Source organism: Synchiropus splendidus, chromosome 1, assembly GCF_027744825.2.
Source record: "Synchiropus splendidus isolate RoL2022-P1 chromosome 1, RoL_Sspl_1.0, whole genome shotgun sequence".
Classification (NCBI taxonomy): domain Eukaryota; kingdom Metazoa; phylum Chordata; class Actinopteri; order Syngnathiformes; family Callionymidae; genus Synchiropus; species Synchiropus splendidus.
The window spans coordinates 3,901,327-3,922,787 of NC_071334.1; the positions used below are offsets into that span (position 1 = coordinate 3,901,327).

General features: G+C 42.3%; 1 protein-coding gene across 2 annotated transcripts in view; it reads left to right on the plus strand.

Moving 5' to 3' along the window:
* The window catches only part of si:ch211-186j3.6 (neural-cadherin), a 323,558-nt gene that overhangs the window by 204,289 nt on the left and 97,808 nt on the right, over nucleotides 1-21,461 (plus strand). For both annotated transcript variants that reach the window (XR_008413679.1, XM_053853874.1), the window contains exon 27: nucleotides 13,507-13,721. Coding sequence is in view for 1 of the 2 variants with exons in the window: in XM_053853874.1 (XP_053709849.1) it covers nucleotides 13,507-13,721 (215 nt within the window). In the remaining variant the exon portion in view is untranslated. The remainder of the gene's footprint in view (nucleotides 1-13,506; nucleotides 13,722-21,461) is intronic.

The following is a 21,461-nucleotide window of genomic DNA, read 5'->3' on the forward strand; positions in this document are numbered from 1 at the left end:
AATTATTGCCTTAGTCCATCAAAGATTGGACTTTCAAACTCGAAGTACACACAAATATGGGAGAGAACTTTCCATTCCAGGTCATAGACCTCCTGAAGTCAGCAGCCATACCAATGACGTTCGCTAGCAGAGACGTTATATTACAGATACATTGAATTTTGCTTTGGGCCTTTGTCAATATCACCAATAAATCGACAAACTTATTATCAACCATTTTGTAGGTCTGCATAAGTGTAGCTTTGGGCTCAAACTACAGTCGCAATGTTCCGTTTTTAGGTCCTTAATTCCGTCCAGCAGGATTGCATCAGTGAGACATTCATTTGAGAAACTCACATTAACATCACAGGAACACTCAGTACGGTCAGTCAATTGATTTACCAACACCAAGAAATCCAGCAGAAAGAACATCCTCAAAATACAGCGGTACCTGGGTTCTCGACCGCACTCTGTTCCAGACGTCCATTCGAGAAGCGACTTGTTCGAAATCTGAATGGATTTTTCCCATTACAATGAATGGAAAAAGAACTAATGCGTTCCAAGCCTTAAAACAGGCTTTTGTAGGAGTGAATGTAGAGTGTCTGCTGCAGGTGGCTGTTCCTCTATGTGTGTGGCCGCTGCATGTGGGAGCGGTTGCCGAGTGAGTGAGGTCTCTCCAGAAGTGAAGAGGTGCCCGGTGCGTGTCCAGCTCTGAATGTGCGCTTCTGTGCAGTTTGGCTGTGACAAAGTCATAAACCAAGTCACGCTCTGTCCCAGACTGGCCTCATCCCTGTCCCAGCTCCAGCCCACAACAGGACATCAAACCCTGGAGTGAGCGCTCCAGCACCTCCCCTGTGACACTCTACCACGGTCCAGTGTGGAGACAGGAAAGGTTTTACACCTCAATATGAAGAAACAACAGTCAGTAACTGTAGCTAACGGGACACGTCTGCATACAGAGGCTGCGTTATACACAATAACAAAGCATGTTGTGGGTCAGCTAGTCGGTCCGCGCACGTCATGTTTTTTCCGGCTTTTTTCGGGGATGTTCAAGTTCTGGATTTTTGTTTGAAATCCGAAGCAAAATAATCTAGAAATTTTTGTTCGAACTCTGATTTGTTCAAAGTCCGGGACGTTTGAAAACCGAGGCACCACTGTAATTTATTTCTATTCTGGAACGAAAGCAATGAAAAGTGTCCCTGACAAGCACTCACTGAAAAAAAAAAGATTTCGCTTATGATTGATATCATCTGCACAGAGTGAGTGGCAAGGAAACACAGTGACTAACAGGTTTGTGGGGTGAAAACTTCAATTGCTTCAATTTGTCTTTTTCATGTGTCTGTATCGTGACACATAAAACGACTATTGAAATAATGGGTTAAAGCCAGATATTGCATTTGAACCATACATTCTTACTCACTTTTCTTATGGCCAATTCTCGGCCCATAGACGGAGACTGAGAACCGCCTCCACTTGCATGTGAATGTAGTCACACTTTTGCAAGCTTACGTCAGCAGCAAGCAGGTTTGCTTTGGCGGATGACTAAGAAATACCGAGTCAAAATGGATCAGAAACAAGTTTAGTTCTATTTCCTACCACCTGTGGTGTCGAGCATGCAAGTGGTAAAACAACAAGATAATGGTGGGGATGCCTCCGGCCGACGACGCTCCGCAGATCTGCTATGATATTGCTGTCCAGGATGAAAAGTTCTTCTGACCGTGAGTCTGAAAAGAGACGAGGATCTCTCTGAAATACTGCGGATGATTAACACATTAAAAGGAAATCGACTTAGGACAAACAACCTGCCAGGCGCGCAAACATCAGCTTTATTTAAACCCTTGGCAGCGTGAGCGCTAATAAGCCCGTAACCGCCGTGCGCTTCATTTTCCCTCCCAAGTCCTTTCTTCCTGGTTTTGCTCATTAACTGCTGCAATGTCACCAGTGTATTAGAAATGAATATTAGCATGAATTAAAGCGGAATCACAGACGGTATTTTTATCCCTGCCAGAGGCAAATTATAAGCTCAGTTCCAGCTGTTATCTGCTATTACACCTTCATCAAGGCGATGGGTTTCAAATTTAAATAAAGGGAGTGTTTGGTTCAGCGAAGAGAGGCATCAGTTATTAAGGTTGAGGGCACTTTAGAGTCGTAATGACCTCAAATGGAGGGCTTCGTTTTTGTGGTTTGGACATGTACAGAGGAGAGAGAGAGCCAGTCCATTGGTAGATGAAGATGTTGAGGTTGGAACTGCCAGGCAGAAGGTGGAGAGGAAGGCCAAAGAGGAGACTGATGGAGGTGGTGAAGGAGGACATGAGGTTTGTAGGTTTGAGAGAAGAGGAAGCAGAGGACAGGGGGAGATGGAGGAAGATGATCCGCTGTGGCCACCTCTGAAGGGAGAAGTTGAAGGAAAAAGAAGGTGAAGATGTTGAAAAGACATGTACAGAGGAGAGAGAGAGAGCCAGTACATTGGTAGATGAAGATGTTGAGATGTTGGAACTGCCAGGCAGAAGGTGGAGAGGAAGGCCACAGAGGAGACTGATGGAGGTGGTGAAGGAGGACATGAGGTTTGTAGGTTTGAGAGAAGAGGAAGCAGAGGACAGGGGGAGATGGAGGAGGATGATCCACTGTGGCCACCACTGAAGGGAGAAGCTGAAGGAAAAAGAAGAAGAAGAAGTAAAGGCACAGACATGTAAGGTGCGGAGAAAACGAACTTGTTCTAGTGTAATTGAATTACAATTTTAAAAGAAGTTGTAAACACACTCTTGAAATTGTCTCAAAGTTCACAAATAAAGCGCTTGAGAAAAAGGGAAAGAAAAAAAAAACTGATTGGGATGATCGTCGATTGTTTTGGGTTTTTTTTAGACCCGTTCCTTGAGAAGTACGACATGATTTTCTGTGGTACTGTGACCTGGCCCATCGAAAAGACGGTAAAATGATCTCATTTTAAGGTTGAAATCTCAGGTGATGAAACTTAAAATGAAGTGGAAACATTTTGTCGTGTTTTTGACGGAAAAATCCCGAAAGAAACATCATAATAACCAAAGTCTGTTGCCTGCGGAAAGTCATGCATTCTGCTGCGTACTTTTTCTAAAAAAATCCTGCCGGAAACCCTGTCATACCGCACTTCCTCTCTTTCTCCAGAGCCACAAAGAGACAGTGCAACTCATCATTCTGACCTCCTCTGTACTCCTCTTTCAACATCCTCAGAGCTGTGCTCTTTCTCGGCATGAATCCATACTGCCGCTCACTGATGCTGACTACTCCCACAAACCTGGACTCAACATCTATTTCCCACACCTACATGAGGTGACTCATCAACTTGATCCCTGCGTAGTTGCTGCCCCCCTTTGTTCTTGGAAATGGCCACCAGAAAACTCCCTCCACTCATCGTCCTCTCAGCCTTAAGGAGCGCATTGAACAGGCTGGTGTGAAAGTTCACTGCTGGCGCTCACATGATGCCTGCTCTTCCGCTCTTCTCTTCTGAACCGCATTATTTCAGTTGTTTGTGTTGGTAGCAACATTTCTCTCACTTGATGCTGAAATACTGTCGTCATTCAATGGATGTACTATTCAACAACTATACTACTATATATATATATATATATATATATATATATATATATATATATATATATATATATATATATATATATATATATATATATATATATATATATATATATATATATATATATATATATATAATAAAGTAATAAAAGTAATAAAATATAATAATAAAGTTTGCTTCTGGATCGCCTCTATACTTGAAATCCCTAAGAAAAGAAGTACTATACTTGAAGTTAATTTTATTAAGTATACTTACTGTTTTAAGTATTTCAAATGTATTATATGAAAAGTAAACTTCAAGTATGTTTCCTCAGTTTTAGTGTAAAATATCTCGTAGTACACTTGAATAAACTTCTTATTGCTAAAGGAAAAAAACATTTGATCATTGAAATTTATGGTTTTTGAATATAGTTTAATATTTACTCTCCGTGGATTATTCAAAGTTTGGTTTGTGGAAGACTGTCTACTTTTTGTACATTCTGTAGTTACTACAGTGTATATGAATCCAAGAAAGCTCAAGGACAGTACAGGCTTTACCTCAGTGAATCCTGTGAATGGGAAATGTCATTGCACTTACCACTGAATGAAGCTTATTGGTCCTTCTGTCTGAGTCAGAAAATGACTCTTACTACCTGGCAGCGAAACTCATCATAAATGTTTGCGGAGTAACTCATTGGGTGTGGTTTAAAAACCATTGTTCACTTTGAGGTGCACAGCACCGGCGCCTGCTCTAAAAGATATGAGACATTAAAAGTGAACGATGATTGAAGTCTCCTGTGGAGTTGTGATCACCTGTCACTGAGATGATTCAGTGCCGTGTTCGTCAGACTGGATTTCAAAGATTTGATCTTTTTGGATTGCAGGAGCAGAGGAGGTTTGTCCTCACGTGTCCCTCGTGTTCTTTCTAGTATCTGCCACTTCAGTCGATAGAGCGCTTCAGGTCAGTGTAACCAGTGACATGAACCTTTCTGTAAAATCTATCTGATCGATCTATTAGAGTTGGACCAAAAAGTGATCGTGATAAATGTTGTAATTTTGGCGGTAATTGTCACGATTACATTTTCATTCTCTTCCATGTGTTGGACACATGACATTGTCTCTTGAAACTGTTTGATGATGAGACATATTAGTGGAGTTTGTCTCCAACATCATGATTTGTTGATGTTTCAAAATAATAGTTAAGTGTAGAGATGAGAAATTCAGTGTTTCACGTCTCTGGTAGAAGCCGCTGGTGTCACTCCTAAAATGCTTGTTTTCCATGGCCTTATTGAAGATTTCACTCATACTTTGAGGCTTTAGAATTTGTTGATGGTCCCTAACTGATGGCTGCTCGTAGCGTTAGCGCTGCCTGTGAGAGTGTGTCCTCCATCAGTGAACCCTAATGGGGACACGGAAGAGGACACTGCCGCCACCAATATCCAATATCCAACTATGTTCACCAGCTCAGCTGGAGACCTGCATGTGTTGATGTGAACCAAGGCAGACGAGCGCGTCAGAGAACCTATGAGGACCACTCCATCTCATCAAATAAACAGGGATCCAGAGACTCAGAGTCGACCAGTGTCATGATCAAAGGTTCCCTGGATTCAAAATAAGTTTAAAACTACGATGGTGAACCAAAGTCCACCACACTCTCCTCATTGGTCACACGCCGCAGAGCTGGAGAGCGTGGCGCCGTCACGGTCACCTCATGTTCACGTGTGCAGGTCCAGGTCAGTGAGTGAGCCGTGTGTTTATTGTGAGATGCAGAATTGTCATGGTGGAGATTGTGTTTGGCGGTATATCGTGCACAATAAGTTATCACCCGTCCCTATGTCACAGGAACAGCTTCCTCCCCTCAGCCATCAGACTGTTAAATCTGTGACCAGCCTTTGTTGTTTGTGGGTTATTATTATTATTATTATTAATAATATTTTTTTTTATTAACAGCACTTTATTTCGAAGCACTTTCCTAGTTGGTGAACCCCCACTGACTATGGCAATAGATTCTATTCTCATTCTGATTCTGATACTATCTAATTTATTTATTTATTTATTTTTCTTTTAGTATGATCTGATGCTTTGTGGACGTCTTTGATGTCTGTTGTGTCCAGTTCATGCCTTTGATATGTGTCACTGGCTGCTGTGACATGTTGAATTTCACCACTGTGTGTCTAATAAAGGCCACCTAATCTAATCTAATCTAATCTAATCTAATCTAATCTAATCTAATCTAATCTAATCTAATCTAATCTAATCTAATCTAATCTAATCTAATCTAATCTAATCTGATCTAATGAATCCTCCTGTAGAAAGGAGTGATGAAGTGAAGACTAGAGAAGCACTCCTTACTCTGACTCAACTAAAACAACCACGGCACAGACCAAGGAGAGAGGCAGATAGTCCACAGGTATCCAAGCACTTAGACCCACCAGTGCTTTAGTGCATTCCTTGCAACCCCAAGATCCTGACACCACCATCTTCCACTTATTGCAGCACAACCACGCCATGGCAACTGACATCGACATTCCATCCTGAAGGCTTGTCAAGGCCTCACACAGTTTTATTTATTTATTTATTTTTAAGATCGGCTGGAAAAATACTTCAGGAATGTCCAGCTGAAAATGCTTAAGTTCAACCAAGCAATGAATTAGAAGGCCGAGAAGGCTGAAGCTTGGCAGGCAGAGTACGTCGTCTCCAGTCAGAAGTACAGTGGTGTTAGCATGACGTTGCCCTGTTGCTCGGCTGCGTGAGTGACTGGGCTTCTTCATGGATGTCACCATGACAAAAGAACATTCTGAGTCATACCAAAGCAGCCACTAAGCCATCAAGCGTGAAGTCCATAGCATTCCAGGCAGAGGGGTGTCCTCCTTACTAACGTTGCCGCCATGGACATTTGAGGGGCTTCAAGTAGCAATTGACCCGTTGTTACATGGCAGCCAAAGTGCTTCAGTGTGCTGTGAATGGCTTGTCTGGTTCTTGTTCTGTGCTGCAGTTGCATAGCGGCGTCTGAGTACATAGCGGTGGCTTGTGGGCCTCCACTCCTGGGTCTGTCACAAACACGGCCCATTGTTCTGTGTCTTGCTACGAGTCGACTGATCACGCACCAAGTTCACGGGCAACATCTGCCTGCCTGCTGCCGACACGGAAGCATGCCATGGCCAGGTGGCGCCGCTCACCCATCAAGTGATGCCATGTGTTCACGTCTGCTTGAGCGATGAACAGGAAATGTCAATATCAGATTTTTATGATCCCATAATGTTGAAGTGATGTCACATTCTTTATGTATTGTTTGGCATTAGCCCCGGTATGTGAGGTGCACTGTATACGCTGAGACCATTACGTGCACACTAACTGTCTATCACCCCAACACGATTTCCTCCCATCACAAAAAAGTGCGACAAACGCAGTGTGCATGAAACCCACCAATATCCCAAACGTTTTGTGAGTAGTGTATTTAACCGACCTAATAAATTGCACTGTACGTGCCTCTCTTTCAAAATCCTTAAACGGTTGTAAATGCCCTCACACTGAGTTAAAGTTTCTCTGAGTGATGCTGAAAATTGTCTGCTAACCAGGCAGAGACGTGACACAAAACCTTCTCTGGAGCAGCGAGAGAGAGAGAGAAAGAGAGAGAGAGAGAGGGAATATCCTGCGGCTCCATTAAATTAAACACTAAGAGGGTGAGAGGCAGAACTTGTTTGTGTGTGTAATATGCTTCACTGCTTGGTGGATTTCAGCAAAATTACAGGCTCTGTCCACAAAACAAAAAAAAAAAAAAAGAAAACTAAAATGGTAATCCCTGGATTAGACACAAACATGCAGTCACTTCAAAGAAGGCTTTGTTCCCCTCATGCTTTCAAATGAATCAGCAGACTGGATGACATTGTGTGTGTGTGCTGTCTGTATATATATATATATATATATATATATATATATATATATATATATATATATATATATATATATATATATATATATATATATATATGGACCAAGTCGGACACACACCTTTGATCTTATTTACAGTAACTGGAGTTTAACTCTGCTGTAGTGCAAGTTACGGAAGAATACGAATTCAGGAGAGTTTCCTGTGGCGCTGCTCACATTTCTCTGACTAAAACCAGCGGCGGAGTTGAGCACAACACGATCAGAAATAGCGCTTGTCTCAAATTAGCCTAAGTGTCCTTTAATGTATAGTGACAAGCAACACCCAAAAGTAGCATGAAGAATTCAGTAGCATGCCGACTGTGTCCTCTTACCTTTTCCGCTCGCTCATTTTTTTTCCCCAGAAATTCATCTTGAGTTTTTTTAATTCTATGTCTATGAAAAATAGCTTCTTAAGTCTTTACATCTTTGCGGCGCCCACTGTGATGCCCATGTCCACGCGCCGCCCTCAGGGATTCCAACCCTTGTTGTTCCTACCTTATGGTAACTGAGCAGTCAGGGCCACATCACTGTCGCCGATTGTTTATTTTGAAAAAAGAGATGTATGTCTTCAACTGCTCCGTCTTTTTCAAAACACCATAAGCGCGCCGGATATATTCCCGTATTTCTTCAGTCTGTTTGTTCATGCCAAATGAAACATGATTAAAAGAGATTAAAAATAAATGATGCAATACAGACATCGCTTGCAGCCGGAAATGTACCAATTTATTTGATCAGATTAACATGAAAGAACTGTGGGGAAAGAATTCTGGAGAAAGGGCTGCTGTTGGCAGTCTCCATGTTCAACGCTTTTCAGTGATATATTATTTACCGTTCACGCTGAGCATGGAAGCTGGCTCCATTTCGGACAATGGGGCTCTCGCAGACCAGACTTCAAAACGCTTTTCACATGACAAATGCTGCTTATTCCTGTGAATAACTTGACATTCAAGCGGACATCAGCGGTGGAGGCTCCCACACACACGACAGCCAACTTCCCTTTCCTTGGTGTGGCCCAACTATTGGTTCTCTCTCACTCAAAGATTTGACGGACTTTTGCGAATAGATCTATTTTCATCTTTCACAAGGATCCTGACGGTATGTCTTCATATTGAATTATTTCCTCTGCTGCTTCTGTTCGGACCAGAAAACACTGAAATGAATGTGGATGCTTACGCTGTTCTGCTATTCCACTGGAAAAGAAAACAGCCTTGCTGCATCAAGGAAAAGAATCCTTGCTACTGAATATACCAAGTAGTGACCCATACATAACTGTTCAGTTTGCAGCACCTGGGCTCTTCAGGTGTGGCGGAACAGTCGAGCTGGAATCATCATACATGTTGATAAGGCAACAGAGAATTGCCTGGAGATCTCCGCTCAGGAGCTTACAGATATAACCCCGGTGCAGCACGTACAAACACGCGTATACTGAGATTAGCGGCAAAGATTGAAGGAGGAACATGCAGATAATCGAGCCGCTGGGATTAATAACAAGATTGGGCGACGAGGCGGTTGCGGTTTTTTGCGGTGGGATTACCGCCGCCGGTTAACAAATACAATTCCCGACAGATGTGGAATGAGCAAAACAAAGCTGCCTTCGGAGGATTGATGCGTCTAAAACGATGAGTCTCTTTCACGGGCAGCTTCCTCTCGGAGAGTTAGACACATGATTTCAATGTAAATACATGTGTAAAAGATGCGCGAGGAACGTTTGTTTGTTTTGAAACGCGCTATTGTGCGAATTAACTTTATTTAAATTCCGTAAGATTCGGTCGACAGTAGGTTTATCTGAGGCTAGATCTATATTGATAAATGGAAAACATTACTTGTTGAATGAGCTCAATAAAATTGTGGACAGGATTTCCATCCAATAAATAAATATATTTCTGGAGCAGAGACATTTTGTACTGCAACTTTTGTAAATAAACACTGTCCATTGGTTGAATATGATGTATATGAGTGAGACTGACTTTTTTAAAAATCTAATTTACCTTCAATAATATGTTTTTTTAGCCTAATAAAAGATGATTTATATGCTGTTTCAATGTACATTGACGTAGCTTTTGGAACACGAGTCCCAGCAACTGAGCTGTGAAAATCCGGGCACTGTTTTATGAAACTCATCATCTCAGTACTAAATGACTCAGAGATACTGTGTCTGACCAAGCCGTGCTATAATCCATTTCACTTAGCTGTTCCTCTGCACACGCCTCACATTAAACCTGTTATTTTTTCAAAGAAATTTAAACGAAGTCACAGCTTCCTTCCCCATCAGTGTAAAACCGTAGTCCTACGAACAGAACCATGCACAAACTGAAACACATCCCTTTAAAAACCATCCTTGGAGACTGGGAAATGAATCGAATCAGTTAGAAAATTGGGGTGAATTCCAATTCCTTCCTTAATCCGCAGTCTCAATCCTCAACCTCAGTCGTCAATCTTTAACCCTAAGCCTCATTCCTCAAAACCAAGGGTTAAGGAAGGTTTTGTTCCTTAGAAATGCAGGTACGTCCTTAGCCTGTTGGGGTCAGCATGACGCCAAGTCGCCATTCCGTCTGTCAATTCAGAAGTAGAAGAAGAAAAGAATCAGAATCAGAATAGAATTTATTGCCATGGTCAGTGGGGGTTCCACCAACTAGAAAAAGAGGGGAGCAAGAAGCATTTACAGGATCAGCGACAACAAAGAAAATACTTGGATTTGTAGCTCTGTCTCTTTGCGTTCGACGGCATCTTTGATGCTATGCAAAGGATTCTGGGTATTCGCAGAGTTCCTCAAGACTGAGGAAGCTACGTTCCTCAATCTTGTTCCTCAATTTAACTTCGGAGAATTGGGACCGCCGTTGCTCCTCGCAAGAACGTGCCTTTTTGAGGATTGGGGTTGAGGGTTAAGGCGGGAAATGGTTCGCACCCTTTGACAAGACCACGCTCTTCACCAGGTTTACAGAAAACAACTGTTCTTGTTTTCTCTCTTGCTGCACTCAGAAAATGAGTTGTGAAATGGTGAAACAAAAGTGGTCTTAAACTGATGGACTGACACGCACAACATGCTGACCGCCTGCTTCCGTCGGCTCTGGGTTCGACTCACGTGATTGGGTGATAAACGTTGTGGCATAGTTCACGTGCAGTTTTCAATACGCTTGCCGGCGTCATTAAACTACCTATATGGATTTAATGCTGGCTCCGACCAGGATCAAGCAAGTGGCAGAGTAGTGCCGAGACATGCAGATACACCTGAGCATTTCATAAACAACGCTGTTATCCATGGAAACTTCACTTGCTGCTGTAGGATTTAATACAATCTTGTACCTGCAGGCAGCTTGGAGGCAGCTTGGTGACATTCCGTTGATGTATTTGCTAAAAGTGTCATGTATTATCCAAGATCTGTTTGTTTTCCGCGTGCGTTTGTTTGTCTTCCACTCCGGGATGAGAGCAGGAGCAGGAGCATGAAGGAACATTTAGATGAGAAATGAGCTGTCGAAAGAACTCCGGCGAGATGTGCATGTGTGCGTCTGAGTGTGTGTGTGTGTTCGCTCATATCTGTGTGTGATCCACAGGGCGAAGCCTCAGAATAGCTCGCACGGATGACACAAACCCGCCGAGAACTTGGCTTATTAGCAGCAACGTAATTGCCCCTGAGAAATGTCTCATTTTGGCTGCGGATCTGTGTTTAGAGATGGGACGGCTGTGTTTGTGTGTTTTTTAATTGCTAACAACAGGTGGATTGAGACCAGGGAAGGTAAAAAAAAAGGTTGTGGGTTTTCTTTTGAGCATTTTTGCCGCATTATTATTCAGACTAAATGAGGAAGGATTAAAAGAAAAGCAGATGAACAGAAAAAGAGGAATGGAAAAGCATCTTGGGAGTGTTTCTGCCATTTATGACTAAAGTGTTTGTATTGTTTAAGACAGCCGAGTGAGAATTATTTCATGATTGCATCAGATATGACTGGAGCAAGGTGTTTATTCCTGAGTTTTGTTTGTGCGACGAATGATTGTGTTGGTAGCGGTGGCTCACAGGGCTTCATCAAAAAAGTGTTCTGATTTTCAGAGCTCAGTCGGTGGCGGACGGAATGAATTGGGGATCAAATCCAATGATTTTAGTGCCAAGTATTGGTTTTGATTTTTACATTTGAGTGTAAATGAAGTACTCTCGGTACTAAGTCACTCAATACTATTCAGCCTGTCACACTGCCATTGTAATGATTCGAGGGGAGCAGGACCCAAATGCCTTCATGAAAGACTCACAGGATGCAAGCAATAATATTGAATTTCAACAAAGATACCCAACAATCCAACAAACAGATCGAAGAGTCCCAACAGAAAACGTCACCGAAATGGGAAATCAATGAACGGGAATCTGAAAATAGAAACAAAATCATGAACACGGCCGTCAAAACCTACTCACGAAGGGTTAAACTAAAATCAGAGGAAACAGGAAAATATGCGGAAGTTGGAAACAGACAAAAGAGTAGAATGAACACTAACTCAGTGGAAAACCAAAGGATCAGTGGACAAGGAGGATGAAACATGGAAGCCAATCGAGTTGGTTCTATCTGGCACACGTTGCTTAAGAAGGGTCTGCAGGTGTTGTAGTTTAGTACCAGCCGCGTGCCATCACCAAAAAGGAAGCTCCAACAAACAGGGAAGAGGAAGGAGACAAAAACGGAAGTGACACAAAATAACAGCCATTTCAATAACACATCTCAAGACATACAATTTGATAACAATATGGTTGAATTACAAGGTAATTCCATTGCACAGAATACAGAATATCTAGCATATTATCCTGATGCTTGTTTGATTTGTTTTTACAGCACAGGCTGATAAATCCTATTTTGAAACAGAAAAAAAGTCTTAAGTGAAATCCACCACGAAAAATAATTTATTTTTAAAGATGAACTCTGACGTGATCAAATGTGTTAAAACAGACTAGAAATGTTAACACACAACACATCATGAAGGTGGAGTTTAACATGAAGGTTTTCTGCGTGTTTTTCAATGAAAAATCCCCAAATAAACACCTCAATGACAGGAGTTCGTTGCTCGCGGAACTTTAGCTGCACATTCCGGCCGGCCGTATGAAGAGAGCGTGAGGATGGCTTTGGTTTGAGAGAGATTTAGTTGTTAACATCGAACACTAACTTTTTATGGTCACCGTTTCGGTAAATGTCAAAACGTTCTCCTCTGCTACATAGTGTCTCTACTGCTTCTTGACTGGTTCCGTTTTTTTACAGTTCCTAAAAAACCTGGCGAAGCCCTGTGATGTGTTCATAGCCTTCAGTTTCAGTTTTGTTTTCCTGCGTATTCCGAGGTATCACTTGGTGCTCCAGACAGAAGCGAAGGGAAAACACTCCATGTGGTCTTTCTAGAGTGTGTCTCTAGAGTTGTTGGACTACTGAAGTGACAGCCGCCGTGCTGCAGATTGGATGTCTACATTGTCACACATTCGATTTATGATCACAGGTGCACGCAGACTCCACCCCTCAATCCCCCCAATTCACCGGTGCAGTCACATCGCAACCGTTGCATGGGATACGAATCAATACCTTCCCACTTTGCTCCGCAGAGGAGCGCGAGCAGAGTCGACGCAGCAGGACGCAACACATCCACAATTTAAATATTTAAAAGGGGCCTTTGATCGGTTTGACATTTCCGCCTTGTTTGATGTGCTTTACATCTGTCTGAGATGAGACGGAAACTTACGCCGTTGCCGAAGACAGGAGGATACAAGAAAAGTTTGAGATGAAATATGTATGACAAATGACTAGATAAATGTGCGGAAGTATGTACAGAGAGGCTTTCCTGACGCCAGTCTACTCCCGGCGGCGCGGCGGCTAATGAGAACATCTGCATCATTGAAACAGATGGAGAGATGCGCCGTGGTAGCGCAGAGAGCCATAGGCTGTCAGACAGAGGAGAGAAATATTAAACTCCACTCAGTACCGGGGTCAGCTTCTCTGACTGAACTTTCATTAAATTGTCAGGCAGTGGCAACCAAAGCCTCAGATATTTATTTGCTTCAGTAATTTGTTTAATATTGCTCCTCGATTTCTCCCAAAGGTGCCAATGCCCGGCTCAATTTGAAGGTCCAGAGTGCCAGCAGAATAAGCACAGTTTCCATGGCAATGGCTATGCCTGGTTCCCTCCCATGATGCCCTGCTTTCAGAGCCACATTTCGCTGGAGTTTATCACGGACGTGCCTGACGGAGTGCTGCTCTACAGCGGGCCCTTGGCCCAGCTGCAGGCCTGGGACCAGGAGGACTTCATGGCTATAGGTAGGACAAACTCACTTCTCCAAACAAAACTGTGTTGTGCCCAAACTTCCAGTCACAGCTTTATTTCATAATACTCATATTGTCACTGAGAGATGCTCCTCTTCCGTGTCAATGATTGTTTTTTATTTTACTTTGGACTTGCTTTCTTCATCGTCATTTTGTTGTTTCTTTGCTGCACACACCACAAATGAAGTTGAGAAGTAGGAGGATATTTACAAGTATCATTGTGATTCCTCCCAAGTTTACCTCACATATGTACGAACAATATAGACATGTGACATTTAGATTCAGAGGAAACTTCTCTATGATGCATAATTTATTGTTGAAAATGGACTAAAAATATGATATATTTGATTTGTTTGTTACCGTCTCATGATACCTCATCTACCCGTCACTAGTATTTTCCTTGGACCCATCATCTCTATGAAGGAGATGCAAAGAATTGTGTCGTTCCTCAACAAGTCCCTCAGTGAAATGGAGATTTGGTTTGGAATGGCTGACATAAAATGTTGATCACCAGAGCAACTGCTCCTTGAATCGACACTTCACCGCTGGTTTCCAGCGAGAGAGTCGACGCCTCGCCACCGAAGTGCCTCTTGTCACTGTCTAGATTCTCCAATTCCCTCTGTCATGCAAGAATACCAGCATCACGCAACAGTTGGGGCGAATTTAAGGGCACAATAAACCAACAAACGGTTATTTAACTGGTTCAGCCTCTTGGTTTGTTTGGATTACATTGATCCATTTTCCTTCATTTTTCCATGCAACAACTGTGAGTAAGTGAGTTTGACTGTCTCTGCTTCTTTTGGATGTTTTTATTATTGCTTTCATTCTTTTTGTTTTTGTACACCACCTGTCTTATGTGTAGTTTATAGAATTATGGTTTTGTTTTTTCTCAAAGATCACAGAGTAGCAGTAGAAAAAATCTTCAATCATTTAAAAATACATCACATAATGTCAACATTAGACTGTAAAATGTGGGAAGAATAATTCAATATTTTTTTTTTGTCCAGTGGTGCAACAGTAGTCTCGGTCTTTCTGTAGCGTTTCTGCAGCATTTCTTTTGGGTGGAGCCGACACTTTGGGTGAAAACCACATGCTGTAGCGTCACTGACACTTGAAAGTGTTGACTGGCGCTCCATTCCTCTCCGCTCCGGTTTATAACTGTGGGGCACGAGCACATGCATGAGCGTGTGTTACCGAATGAACTGGCAGAAAACTGCGCTCCATTCTGTTTGGATGTTGGAGCGGAAATGAAAACAGATTTAAATGTGTCAGTCGACGATTCAGCTGGAGTGTCAATATCAAACAAGACGATCATACGATCTTAGATGCCTTTTTTAACACAGATCGTGTCTAATCCTGGTGTGAAGAAATAAAGTCCAGATTGCGATCTGATTGAAGTCGGCACTGATAAATGATGTTCTAGATTAAAAGATCTGCATGTTGTTCGATTATTATTTCATTTTTGATGTGATAATCACGGAGATCAATGTGGGCATTAAATCTGCTCACCAATCCAGAGCCGTCGTGGTGAGGAACAATGGAGGAGGGAACCAGATCTGATGGAAGATACGAACCGTTGGGTGACAGATCACGGCGCACGCGGGGATTCACTTTGAACGCCAGCGCTTCAAAGCTAAAGGAGGCTTTCTCTGCCGTGATGTGGGAGCAGACGCGTCTAACTCCCCTATATCTCGGAGCCCAGCGGGCTTGTGGAGCATATAATTTGGGCACATAACTCACAGAAAGCACTTGTGCCACCAGAACTGCAGCTGCGTGAAAGAGGAATTCCAATTTACTGGTTGAGAAATTTAAGACCAACGTTTTACTGGGCAAATGGCCTTTATTAAAACCGGGCAGGATGGATTCATTTGTACGACTTCAGCCGGAAATCGCAGGTATGACTAAGCTGCAGGCTCTGCTGATACGGGCGGGGACATCTCCGCCAGAGCACATTTAGAAACCAGACGCTGAATATGTAAGGTTTAGAGTCAAGACCGGAGAATAACACAGGGCCTGTGTGTGACCTCGAGTTCGCTCATGGCCCCCAACAAATCCCCTTCCTTAGGACTCGCAATACCATGTGAGACGCCCCACCACAACTCAGCTTCCAGTAACAGATTGGAAATGTTCCATTTCCAAAATTATCTGTCTTCTACAACCTTTCAAAAGAGCCACTCAAAATTGTTGTTTTCACTTCATGTGTTGCGGGTCAAGACGTGGAGTGGAACCCAAGTGCAGTGGTGAAAGTCACAGGAGGAAGGAGCGAGTCAAATACACTATTTTAATCTTTAACAACAATAAAACCACAACAGAAGTCACCAAACTGTCAGAAGTCCATAAACACGAATAAGAGTCCAACAGAACGCGTCACTGAACCGGGAGAATCAAAGCCAAGTCAGAATGTCCAAACAGAGTCACCAAACTGGCAGAAGTCCATAAACATGAAAAAGGGTCCAACAGAAAGCATCACCGAACCAGGTGAATGAAACAAACTTAAATCTGGAAACAGAGAGACAAAGCTCAATGAACAGAGAGAGTCAATCACAAAAGAAACCAGGAAACACGTGGAAACAGAGGAAGGAACGAAACACTAACTCAGGCACCAGGGTTTCAGACAGAGTAGTCAAAATAAGCTAGCTAGCGCACAGAAAGCAAGAACGAACCAGGAGAACCAATTTACCACTGGAACAAGAGGAGACCATCTGGCACACGTTGCTGGAGTCCAGGTGTTTTTATACTCAGGTGAGCAGGGCTTTATTGGCTCCAGCCATGTGCAGGACTCACGTGACCAAAATAAAAGCGGAATCATGACATCATGTTTTCAAATGTATAGAAAAAAAATTAGTAATTTGTTTGCATTCTTTTCGGTGATGGCAAACAGCCATTTGTCTGCTGTTTGACTTCATACATAGAGCAAAAGTATGGAAGCACGTGAGTAAAGAAAACACAACTTTCATTTGTTTCTTTTTCCCTCCAGTAGCGAGAGGCAGAGTGAGAACCACTGCTGTCGTTCAAACTGTCCCAGGTGTCATTGCTTTCTTCCCCATCTATGATGTTAAATATTGCACTACCACTAACATGGTTGCTAGAGACTTGTTGTTTTTTTTTCATTAAAAAGAGAATTTCATTTCACCATCTTGATGCAAAGCAATGTCTCTGCAATTACATGTGATTTTTATCGTCGAATTTGCATGACCTATTTAGTCGTCATGTTTTCTTTTGCACATGGATCATATGGAGTTTATGTCTTGACTGAGCCTGGGCATCTGTTTTAGACAGTGATCATAGATCCAAATTGTTTTTTTATAGTTGAGAGTAGATCAACTTCTCCTAGGAGCTTGCACACCACGGATGTCGACTCAGGACAAAGCCTGTTTGATAGTGACGGGTAGATGAGGCGTCATGACTCAGTGTTGAAGGGTTGGTTTCATGAAACAGTGTCCTGATTTTCAGAGGCCACCAGATGGCGCTTTAAAATGTTTTCGTCTTGAACAACAAATTCACATCATTTCTAAGCTTGCGTCCATTGGTTTCTTTGTGTTTATATCTCAAGAATTTAGAGCCAAACATTAGTGTGGGTGGATGAGGTATCATGAAACAGCATTGCAGGGTTGAGGAAACAGTGTCCTTATATTCAGACGCCACTAGAATGCGGTCTTGGTTTAGAAATGAAGCCAAGTTTCATTGAATCAGTTGTTCAAGTCCAACATCTGCCAAACAGCAGACAGCGCCATCTGGTGGCCTCTGGAAATCAGGACACTGTTTCACGAAACATCATGTTTTGCGTCAACTTTTGTAAGCGCCATGTTATTGATTTGTCGACCAGAACATGAAAACGCAAATCTACGTGCTTTTTCTGTTACCCAATACGATTTCCCAACATTTATTTTCTGCCCCTTTTAACTGACAGCACTGCATGACACAAAGTGTACAAAGAAAGAAGAAAGCACGCCAGCTCTTTCGCTCCGATCCAGTTGCCTCAGAAGTGGGAAGTCAAGCCAAGTCCAGCACATCCCAGTAATAGCAAACAGAATGCAAGATCCAGGGAAGCTACTCTCACTGGTGCCTTGTCTAAATATAAGCAACGTCTTGATAAACACAGACGTTAGCAACTAGAAAGCACAAGCGGAAGAGCAAACTCAAATTTGCAGAATGTGTTTCAGGGTATTTCAATGATTCAAGACTTCAACTTCCTGTTCACCTTGGATTTTGAGGTGAGGATTCCGCGACTTACCAACTTGGAGATCATGCAGGCGAGTGATGGGTAGATGAGGTTTCATGAAACAGTGTTGAAGGGTTGATGAAACACTGTCCTCATTTTCAGAGGCCACTAGATGGCGCTCTTGGTTGAGAGATGATGTGAGGTTTCACTGAATCAGTTGTTCAAGTCAAGGCCATCTAGTGGCCCCTGAAAATCATGACACTGTTTCATGAAACCCCATCACTAGTGGTCGCCCTCTGTTTATTTCTTTTTTGTAAGTAAACTCTTTGTTGGAGTTAAAAATAAATCCTGACATAAACAATGATGAAAAGTGCAACCATAAATATACACAAAACAAAACAAAAACTCGTCAAAAATAAAAGAAAACGTCGACGCAAAAGACAAGATGAATTCAGGGTACGTTTTCAAATGCTCCAGCCTGAAAGGGATGACTCTTTGTGATAATAGCTTCCCTTGGTAGGAAACAAAAGTTATAGACAGACAAAAGAAGACAACAAAAGCAGTCTGGCACATTTCAGTTTATTTAGTGTTTTAATCACTGCGAGGCCGTTCCTTGTCTTTCCTGCGACCCTCGCTTTACAACAGCTGCCTCTCAGGAGAGAGGCAGTCGTTGCCAAAGTAAAGTGTGTGGGAGGGAAAGTCCATCTTGGGAGTGCCACGGTTTTACTGTCCCTATACGTTTAGGAAAATGTTTACTGAAGAACCAGTGTTTTACATGGAGAACTGTGGGGAAATCTCAGCCAACTAGGAAGGACACTCTGGTGGGAATATTTATGAGATTTGTCCTTTTGATAGGAACATATCATGAGCTTTCATGAACGTATTTCAAGGTTCACTTGCTGTAAATGACTAATTTATCTGCTGCTGTGTGCGGAGCGCTGCGTTATGAATGTGTTGTTTTGGTTATTATTGCCCGTGCCATGGTGGTGACGCATCACTGAAGCCGTCCTCGGCCCGAATCACTATGAAAACAAGAAACAAACGCTTCACAAAACAAAGCTGACGACAAAAAAAAAAAAAAAAAAACTTACATTTTACGGAATTACAATCAGAAAAACTTCATTAATCCCAAGGGAAATTGTGTTTGTAACATGCTCTGTACACAACATATCACAATATATTAAAAAGAAACAATATTATAAAGTGCAAATATTAATATTAAGAATATTACAAATGCATTTATACTATCATTAGAATCAAAGGATAAGACAATGTTTAAATTATCATAATGTCCGGACTATAAGCCGCGACTTTTTTCTCACGGTCTGAACCCTGCGGCTTATACACCGACACGGCTAATATCTGGATTTTTACACAGAACTTGGGACATGCAGGTGAAAACAGCGCGTTAATGTCAATTAAAGATGTGAGGAGTTGATGATTCCAGTTCAGAACATTGGCCAGTTTGTTTCATGAGTCAGTCTCCATGCTAGAGCCCGTTTTCCAAACTAGTTTAGAAGTGATCCTCATGCATTTTAAAGCCTTTCTACGGAGCAGACAGCACCACTGCACCTGCGGCTTATGGAGCACTGCGGCTCATGTAGGAACAAGATCTGTTTTCCTTCTTACATTCAGTGGGTGTGGCTAATATTCCGCTGCCCTCTATAGTTCAGGAGTTACGGTCATCCTTCCATCGAAGGAAGAATATTTTTTAACAATATCAGTCATAAATAAAAGCACGATGGAGTACAAAAATAATGGTGGCATAGAAAAAGGCATCACCACATCAACAGATCAGTAGTAACAAATAGACAGCTATGACCACGACTCCACAATGAATTGGGAAAAAAAGAAGGAAAGAAAAGAAAATTTAGTGGAGCCCCAATGCTTTAAGGAAAAAAGCACTACAGCAAAGACAATGATTAAATCCACCTCTACATTGACAAGAAATATTCAGCCTTGAAGATAGCAGGATAAAAATGACTAAATAATGAAAAGTGGATCACTGATGACTATACTGGCACAGATCGGATGACGTCAATCTTATCTGCTCTGTTGAACAATAAAATGATTGAATGATATTAGCTGGTCGCTTCTTGCGTGTAGTACTTGATACAATACTCAACTGATATGGTTACCGCCGATGAAAAGGAACGTTACGTCCCGGGTTCTTTTGAGAAAGTACAAGGGTCAAGAATAAACATTCGCTGGGCTGCAGCGAGGGAGTTGACACAGAGAGCGGCTTGACACATTTTTATTCAAGTTTATATTCACTCGCAGCATGTGAGGAGCATATTATATATGGATGTGACTGAAATATTCATGCAGCGTGGCTTTAATCTTCCCATTTGGTGAAAAAAGAATGGAAGAGCGCTGTTTTAAGAGGCCGTCGATGCTATGTTTTTGTTCTTTTTTTTTTCATTTGACAAGCATTAATGAACAGCAGGAATGCAAAAGTGCGTCTGAACAAATGCTCTAAAGGAATGAAATGGTCTTCTTTACTCACCTACTTCTTATATCATAACAAGTTCTAATGATCTTCATGTTTGGATAGAGATCGCACAGAGCATATTTGGGTTTACCTGCGCGCCCATGTAATCCTCCGCTCGCATGGCGCGTGGGATTTGAAAAGGCCCCTGACATATTTAAATCTACCTGCCTGAGTTGGGAGTGAAACCTCATGTCAGATGTGGACAGGAATGAATGACCAATATCTGCTTTTTTTTCCCACAATGAATAAAGTGTTGGAGGCATTCTAGTGCTGTGGCCGGCCTTTATTGAGAACCTCAATCATACACCATATTAAAAGCAGGGAGAAGAAAAGACTGCTCTTCCAGGGCACATGAAAATGAAAGACGGAGGACTTAAAATGATGAATTTTCTCTTTCTCCCCCTGTCTCTTTACAATGGCTCTGTTTACATTGCAGCCAGTGGCCTTCACAAGCGTGTGTGTGGGTGTGTGTGGTTCCTGTCTATACTTGTATACTTGTTGGAAAAGCACCTACTTCTAGAGAGTGTATGTATTTGTGGGGACGTTTTTGCTGGTCCCCATGAGGTTACGCTTCATATTTGAGGATTAAAACCTAACCTCTTGGATGGTTGGGTTTAGGGGGAGAGGCTGGGGAAAGGGTTTTGTCATCAGTCCCCACAAAGATGGTGTGACAATCCTGAGAGTCTCTGCGTGCGTGTTTTGTGGGGGGACCAATTCTTGACAAAACACTATCCTTGTGAGGACTGTATGACTTTGTGGGGACATTTGGTTGGAACCACCCAAGGTTCAGCCTCAATTTGAGGATGAAAACTTCAAAACTGAGTCATTACCTTTTAAGTTTGCTTCGGAGTCCTGGTTCAGGTGAGCCATGTGTCTTGGATGGTTAGGTTTAGGGTGAGAGGCTGGGGAAAGGGTCATGATAGTCACAGTAGTGAAACATGATTGTGTGTGTAAGTAAGCAATTCTGTGTCGGTTCAGTCTATTTTGGGGATAACACCTCCTTGTGGCGACCTTGTTTTTTTTTTTTTTTTTTTTGCAAGTCCCCACAAGGTTAAGCCTCAATTTGAGGATGAAAACTTCA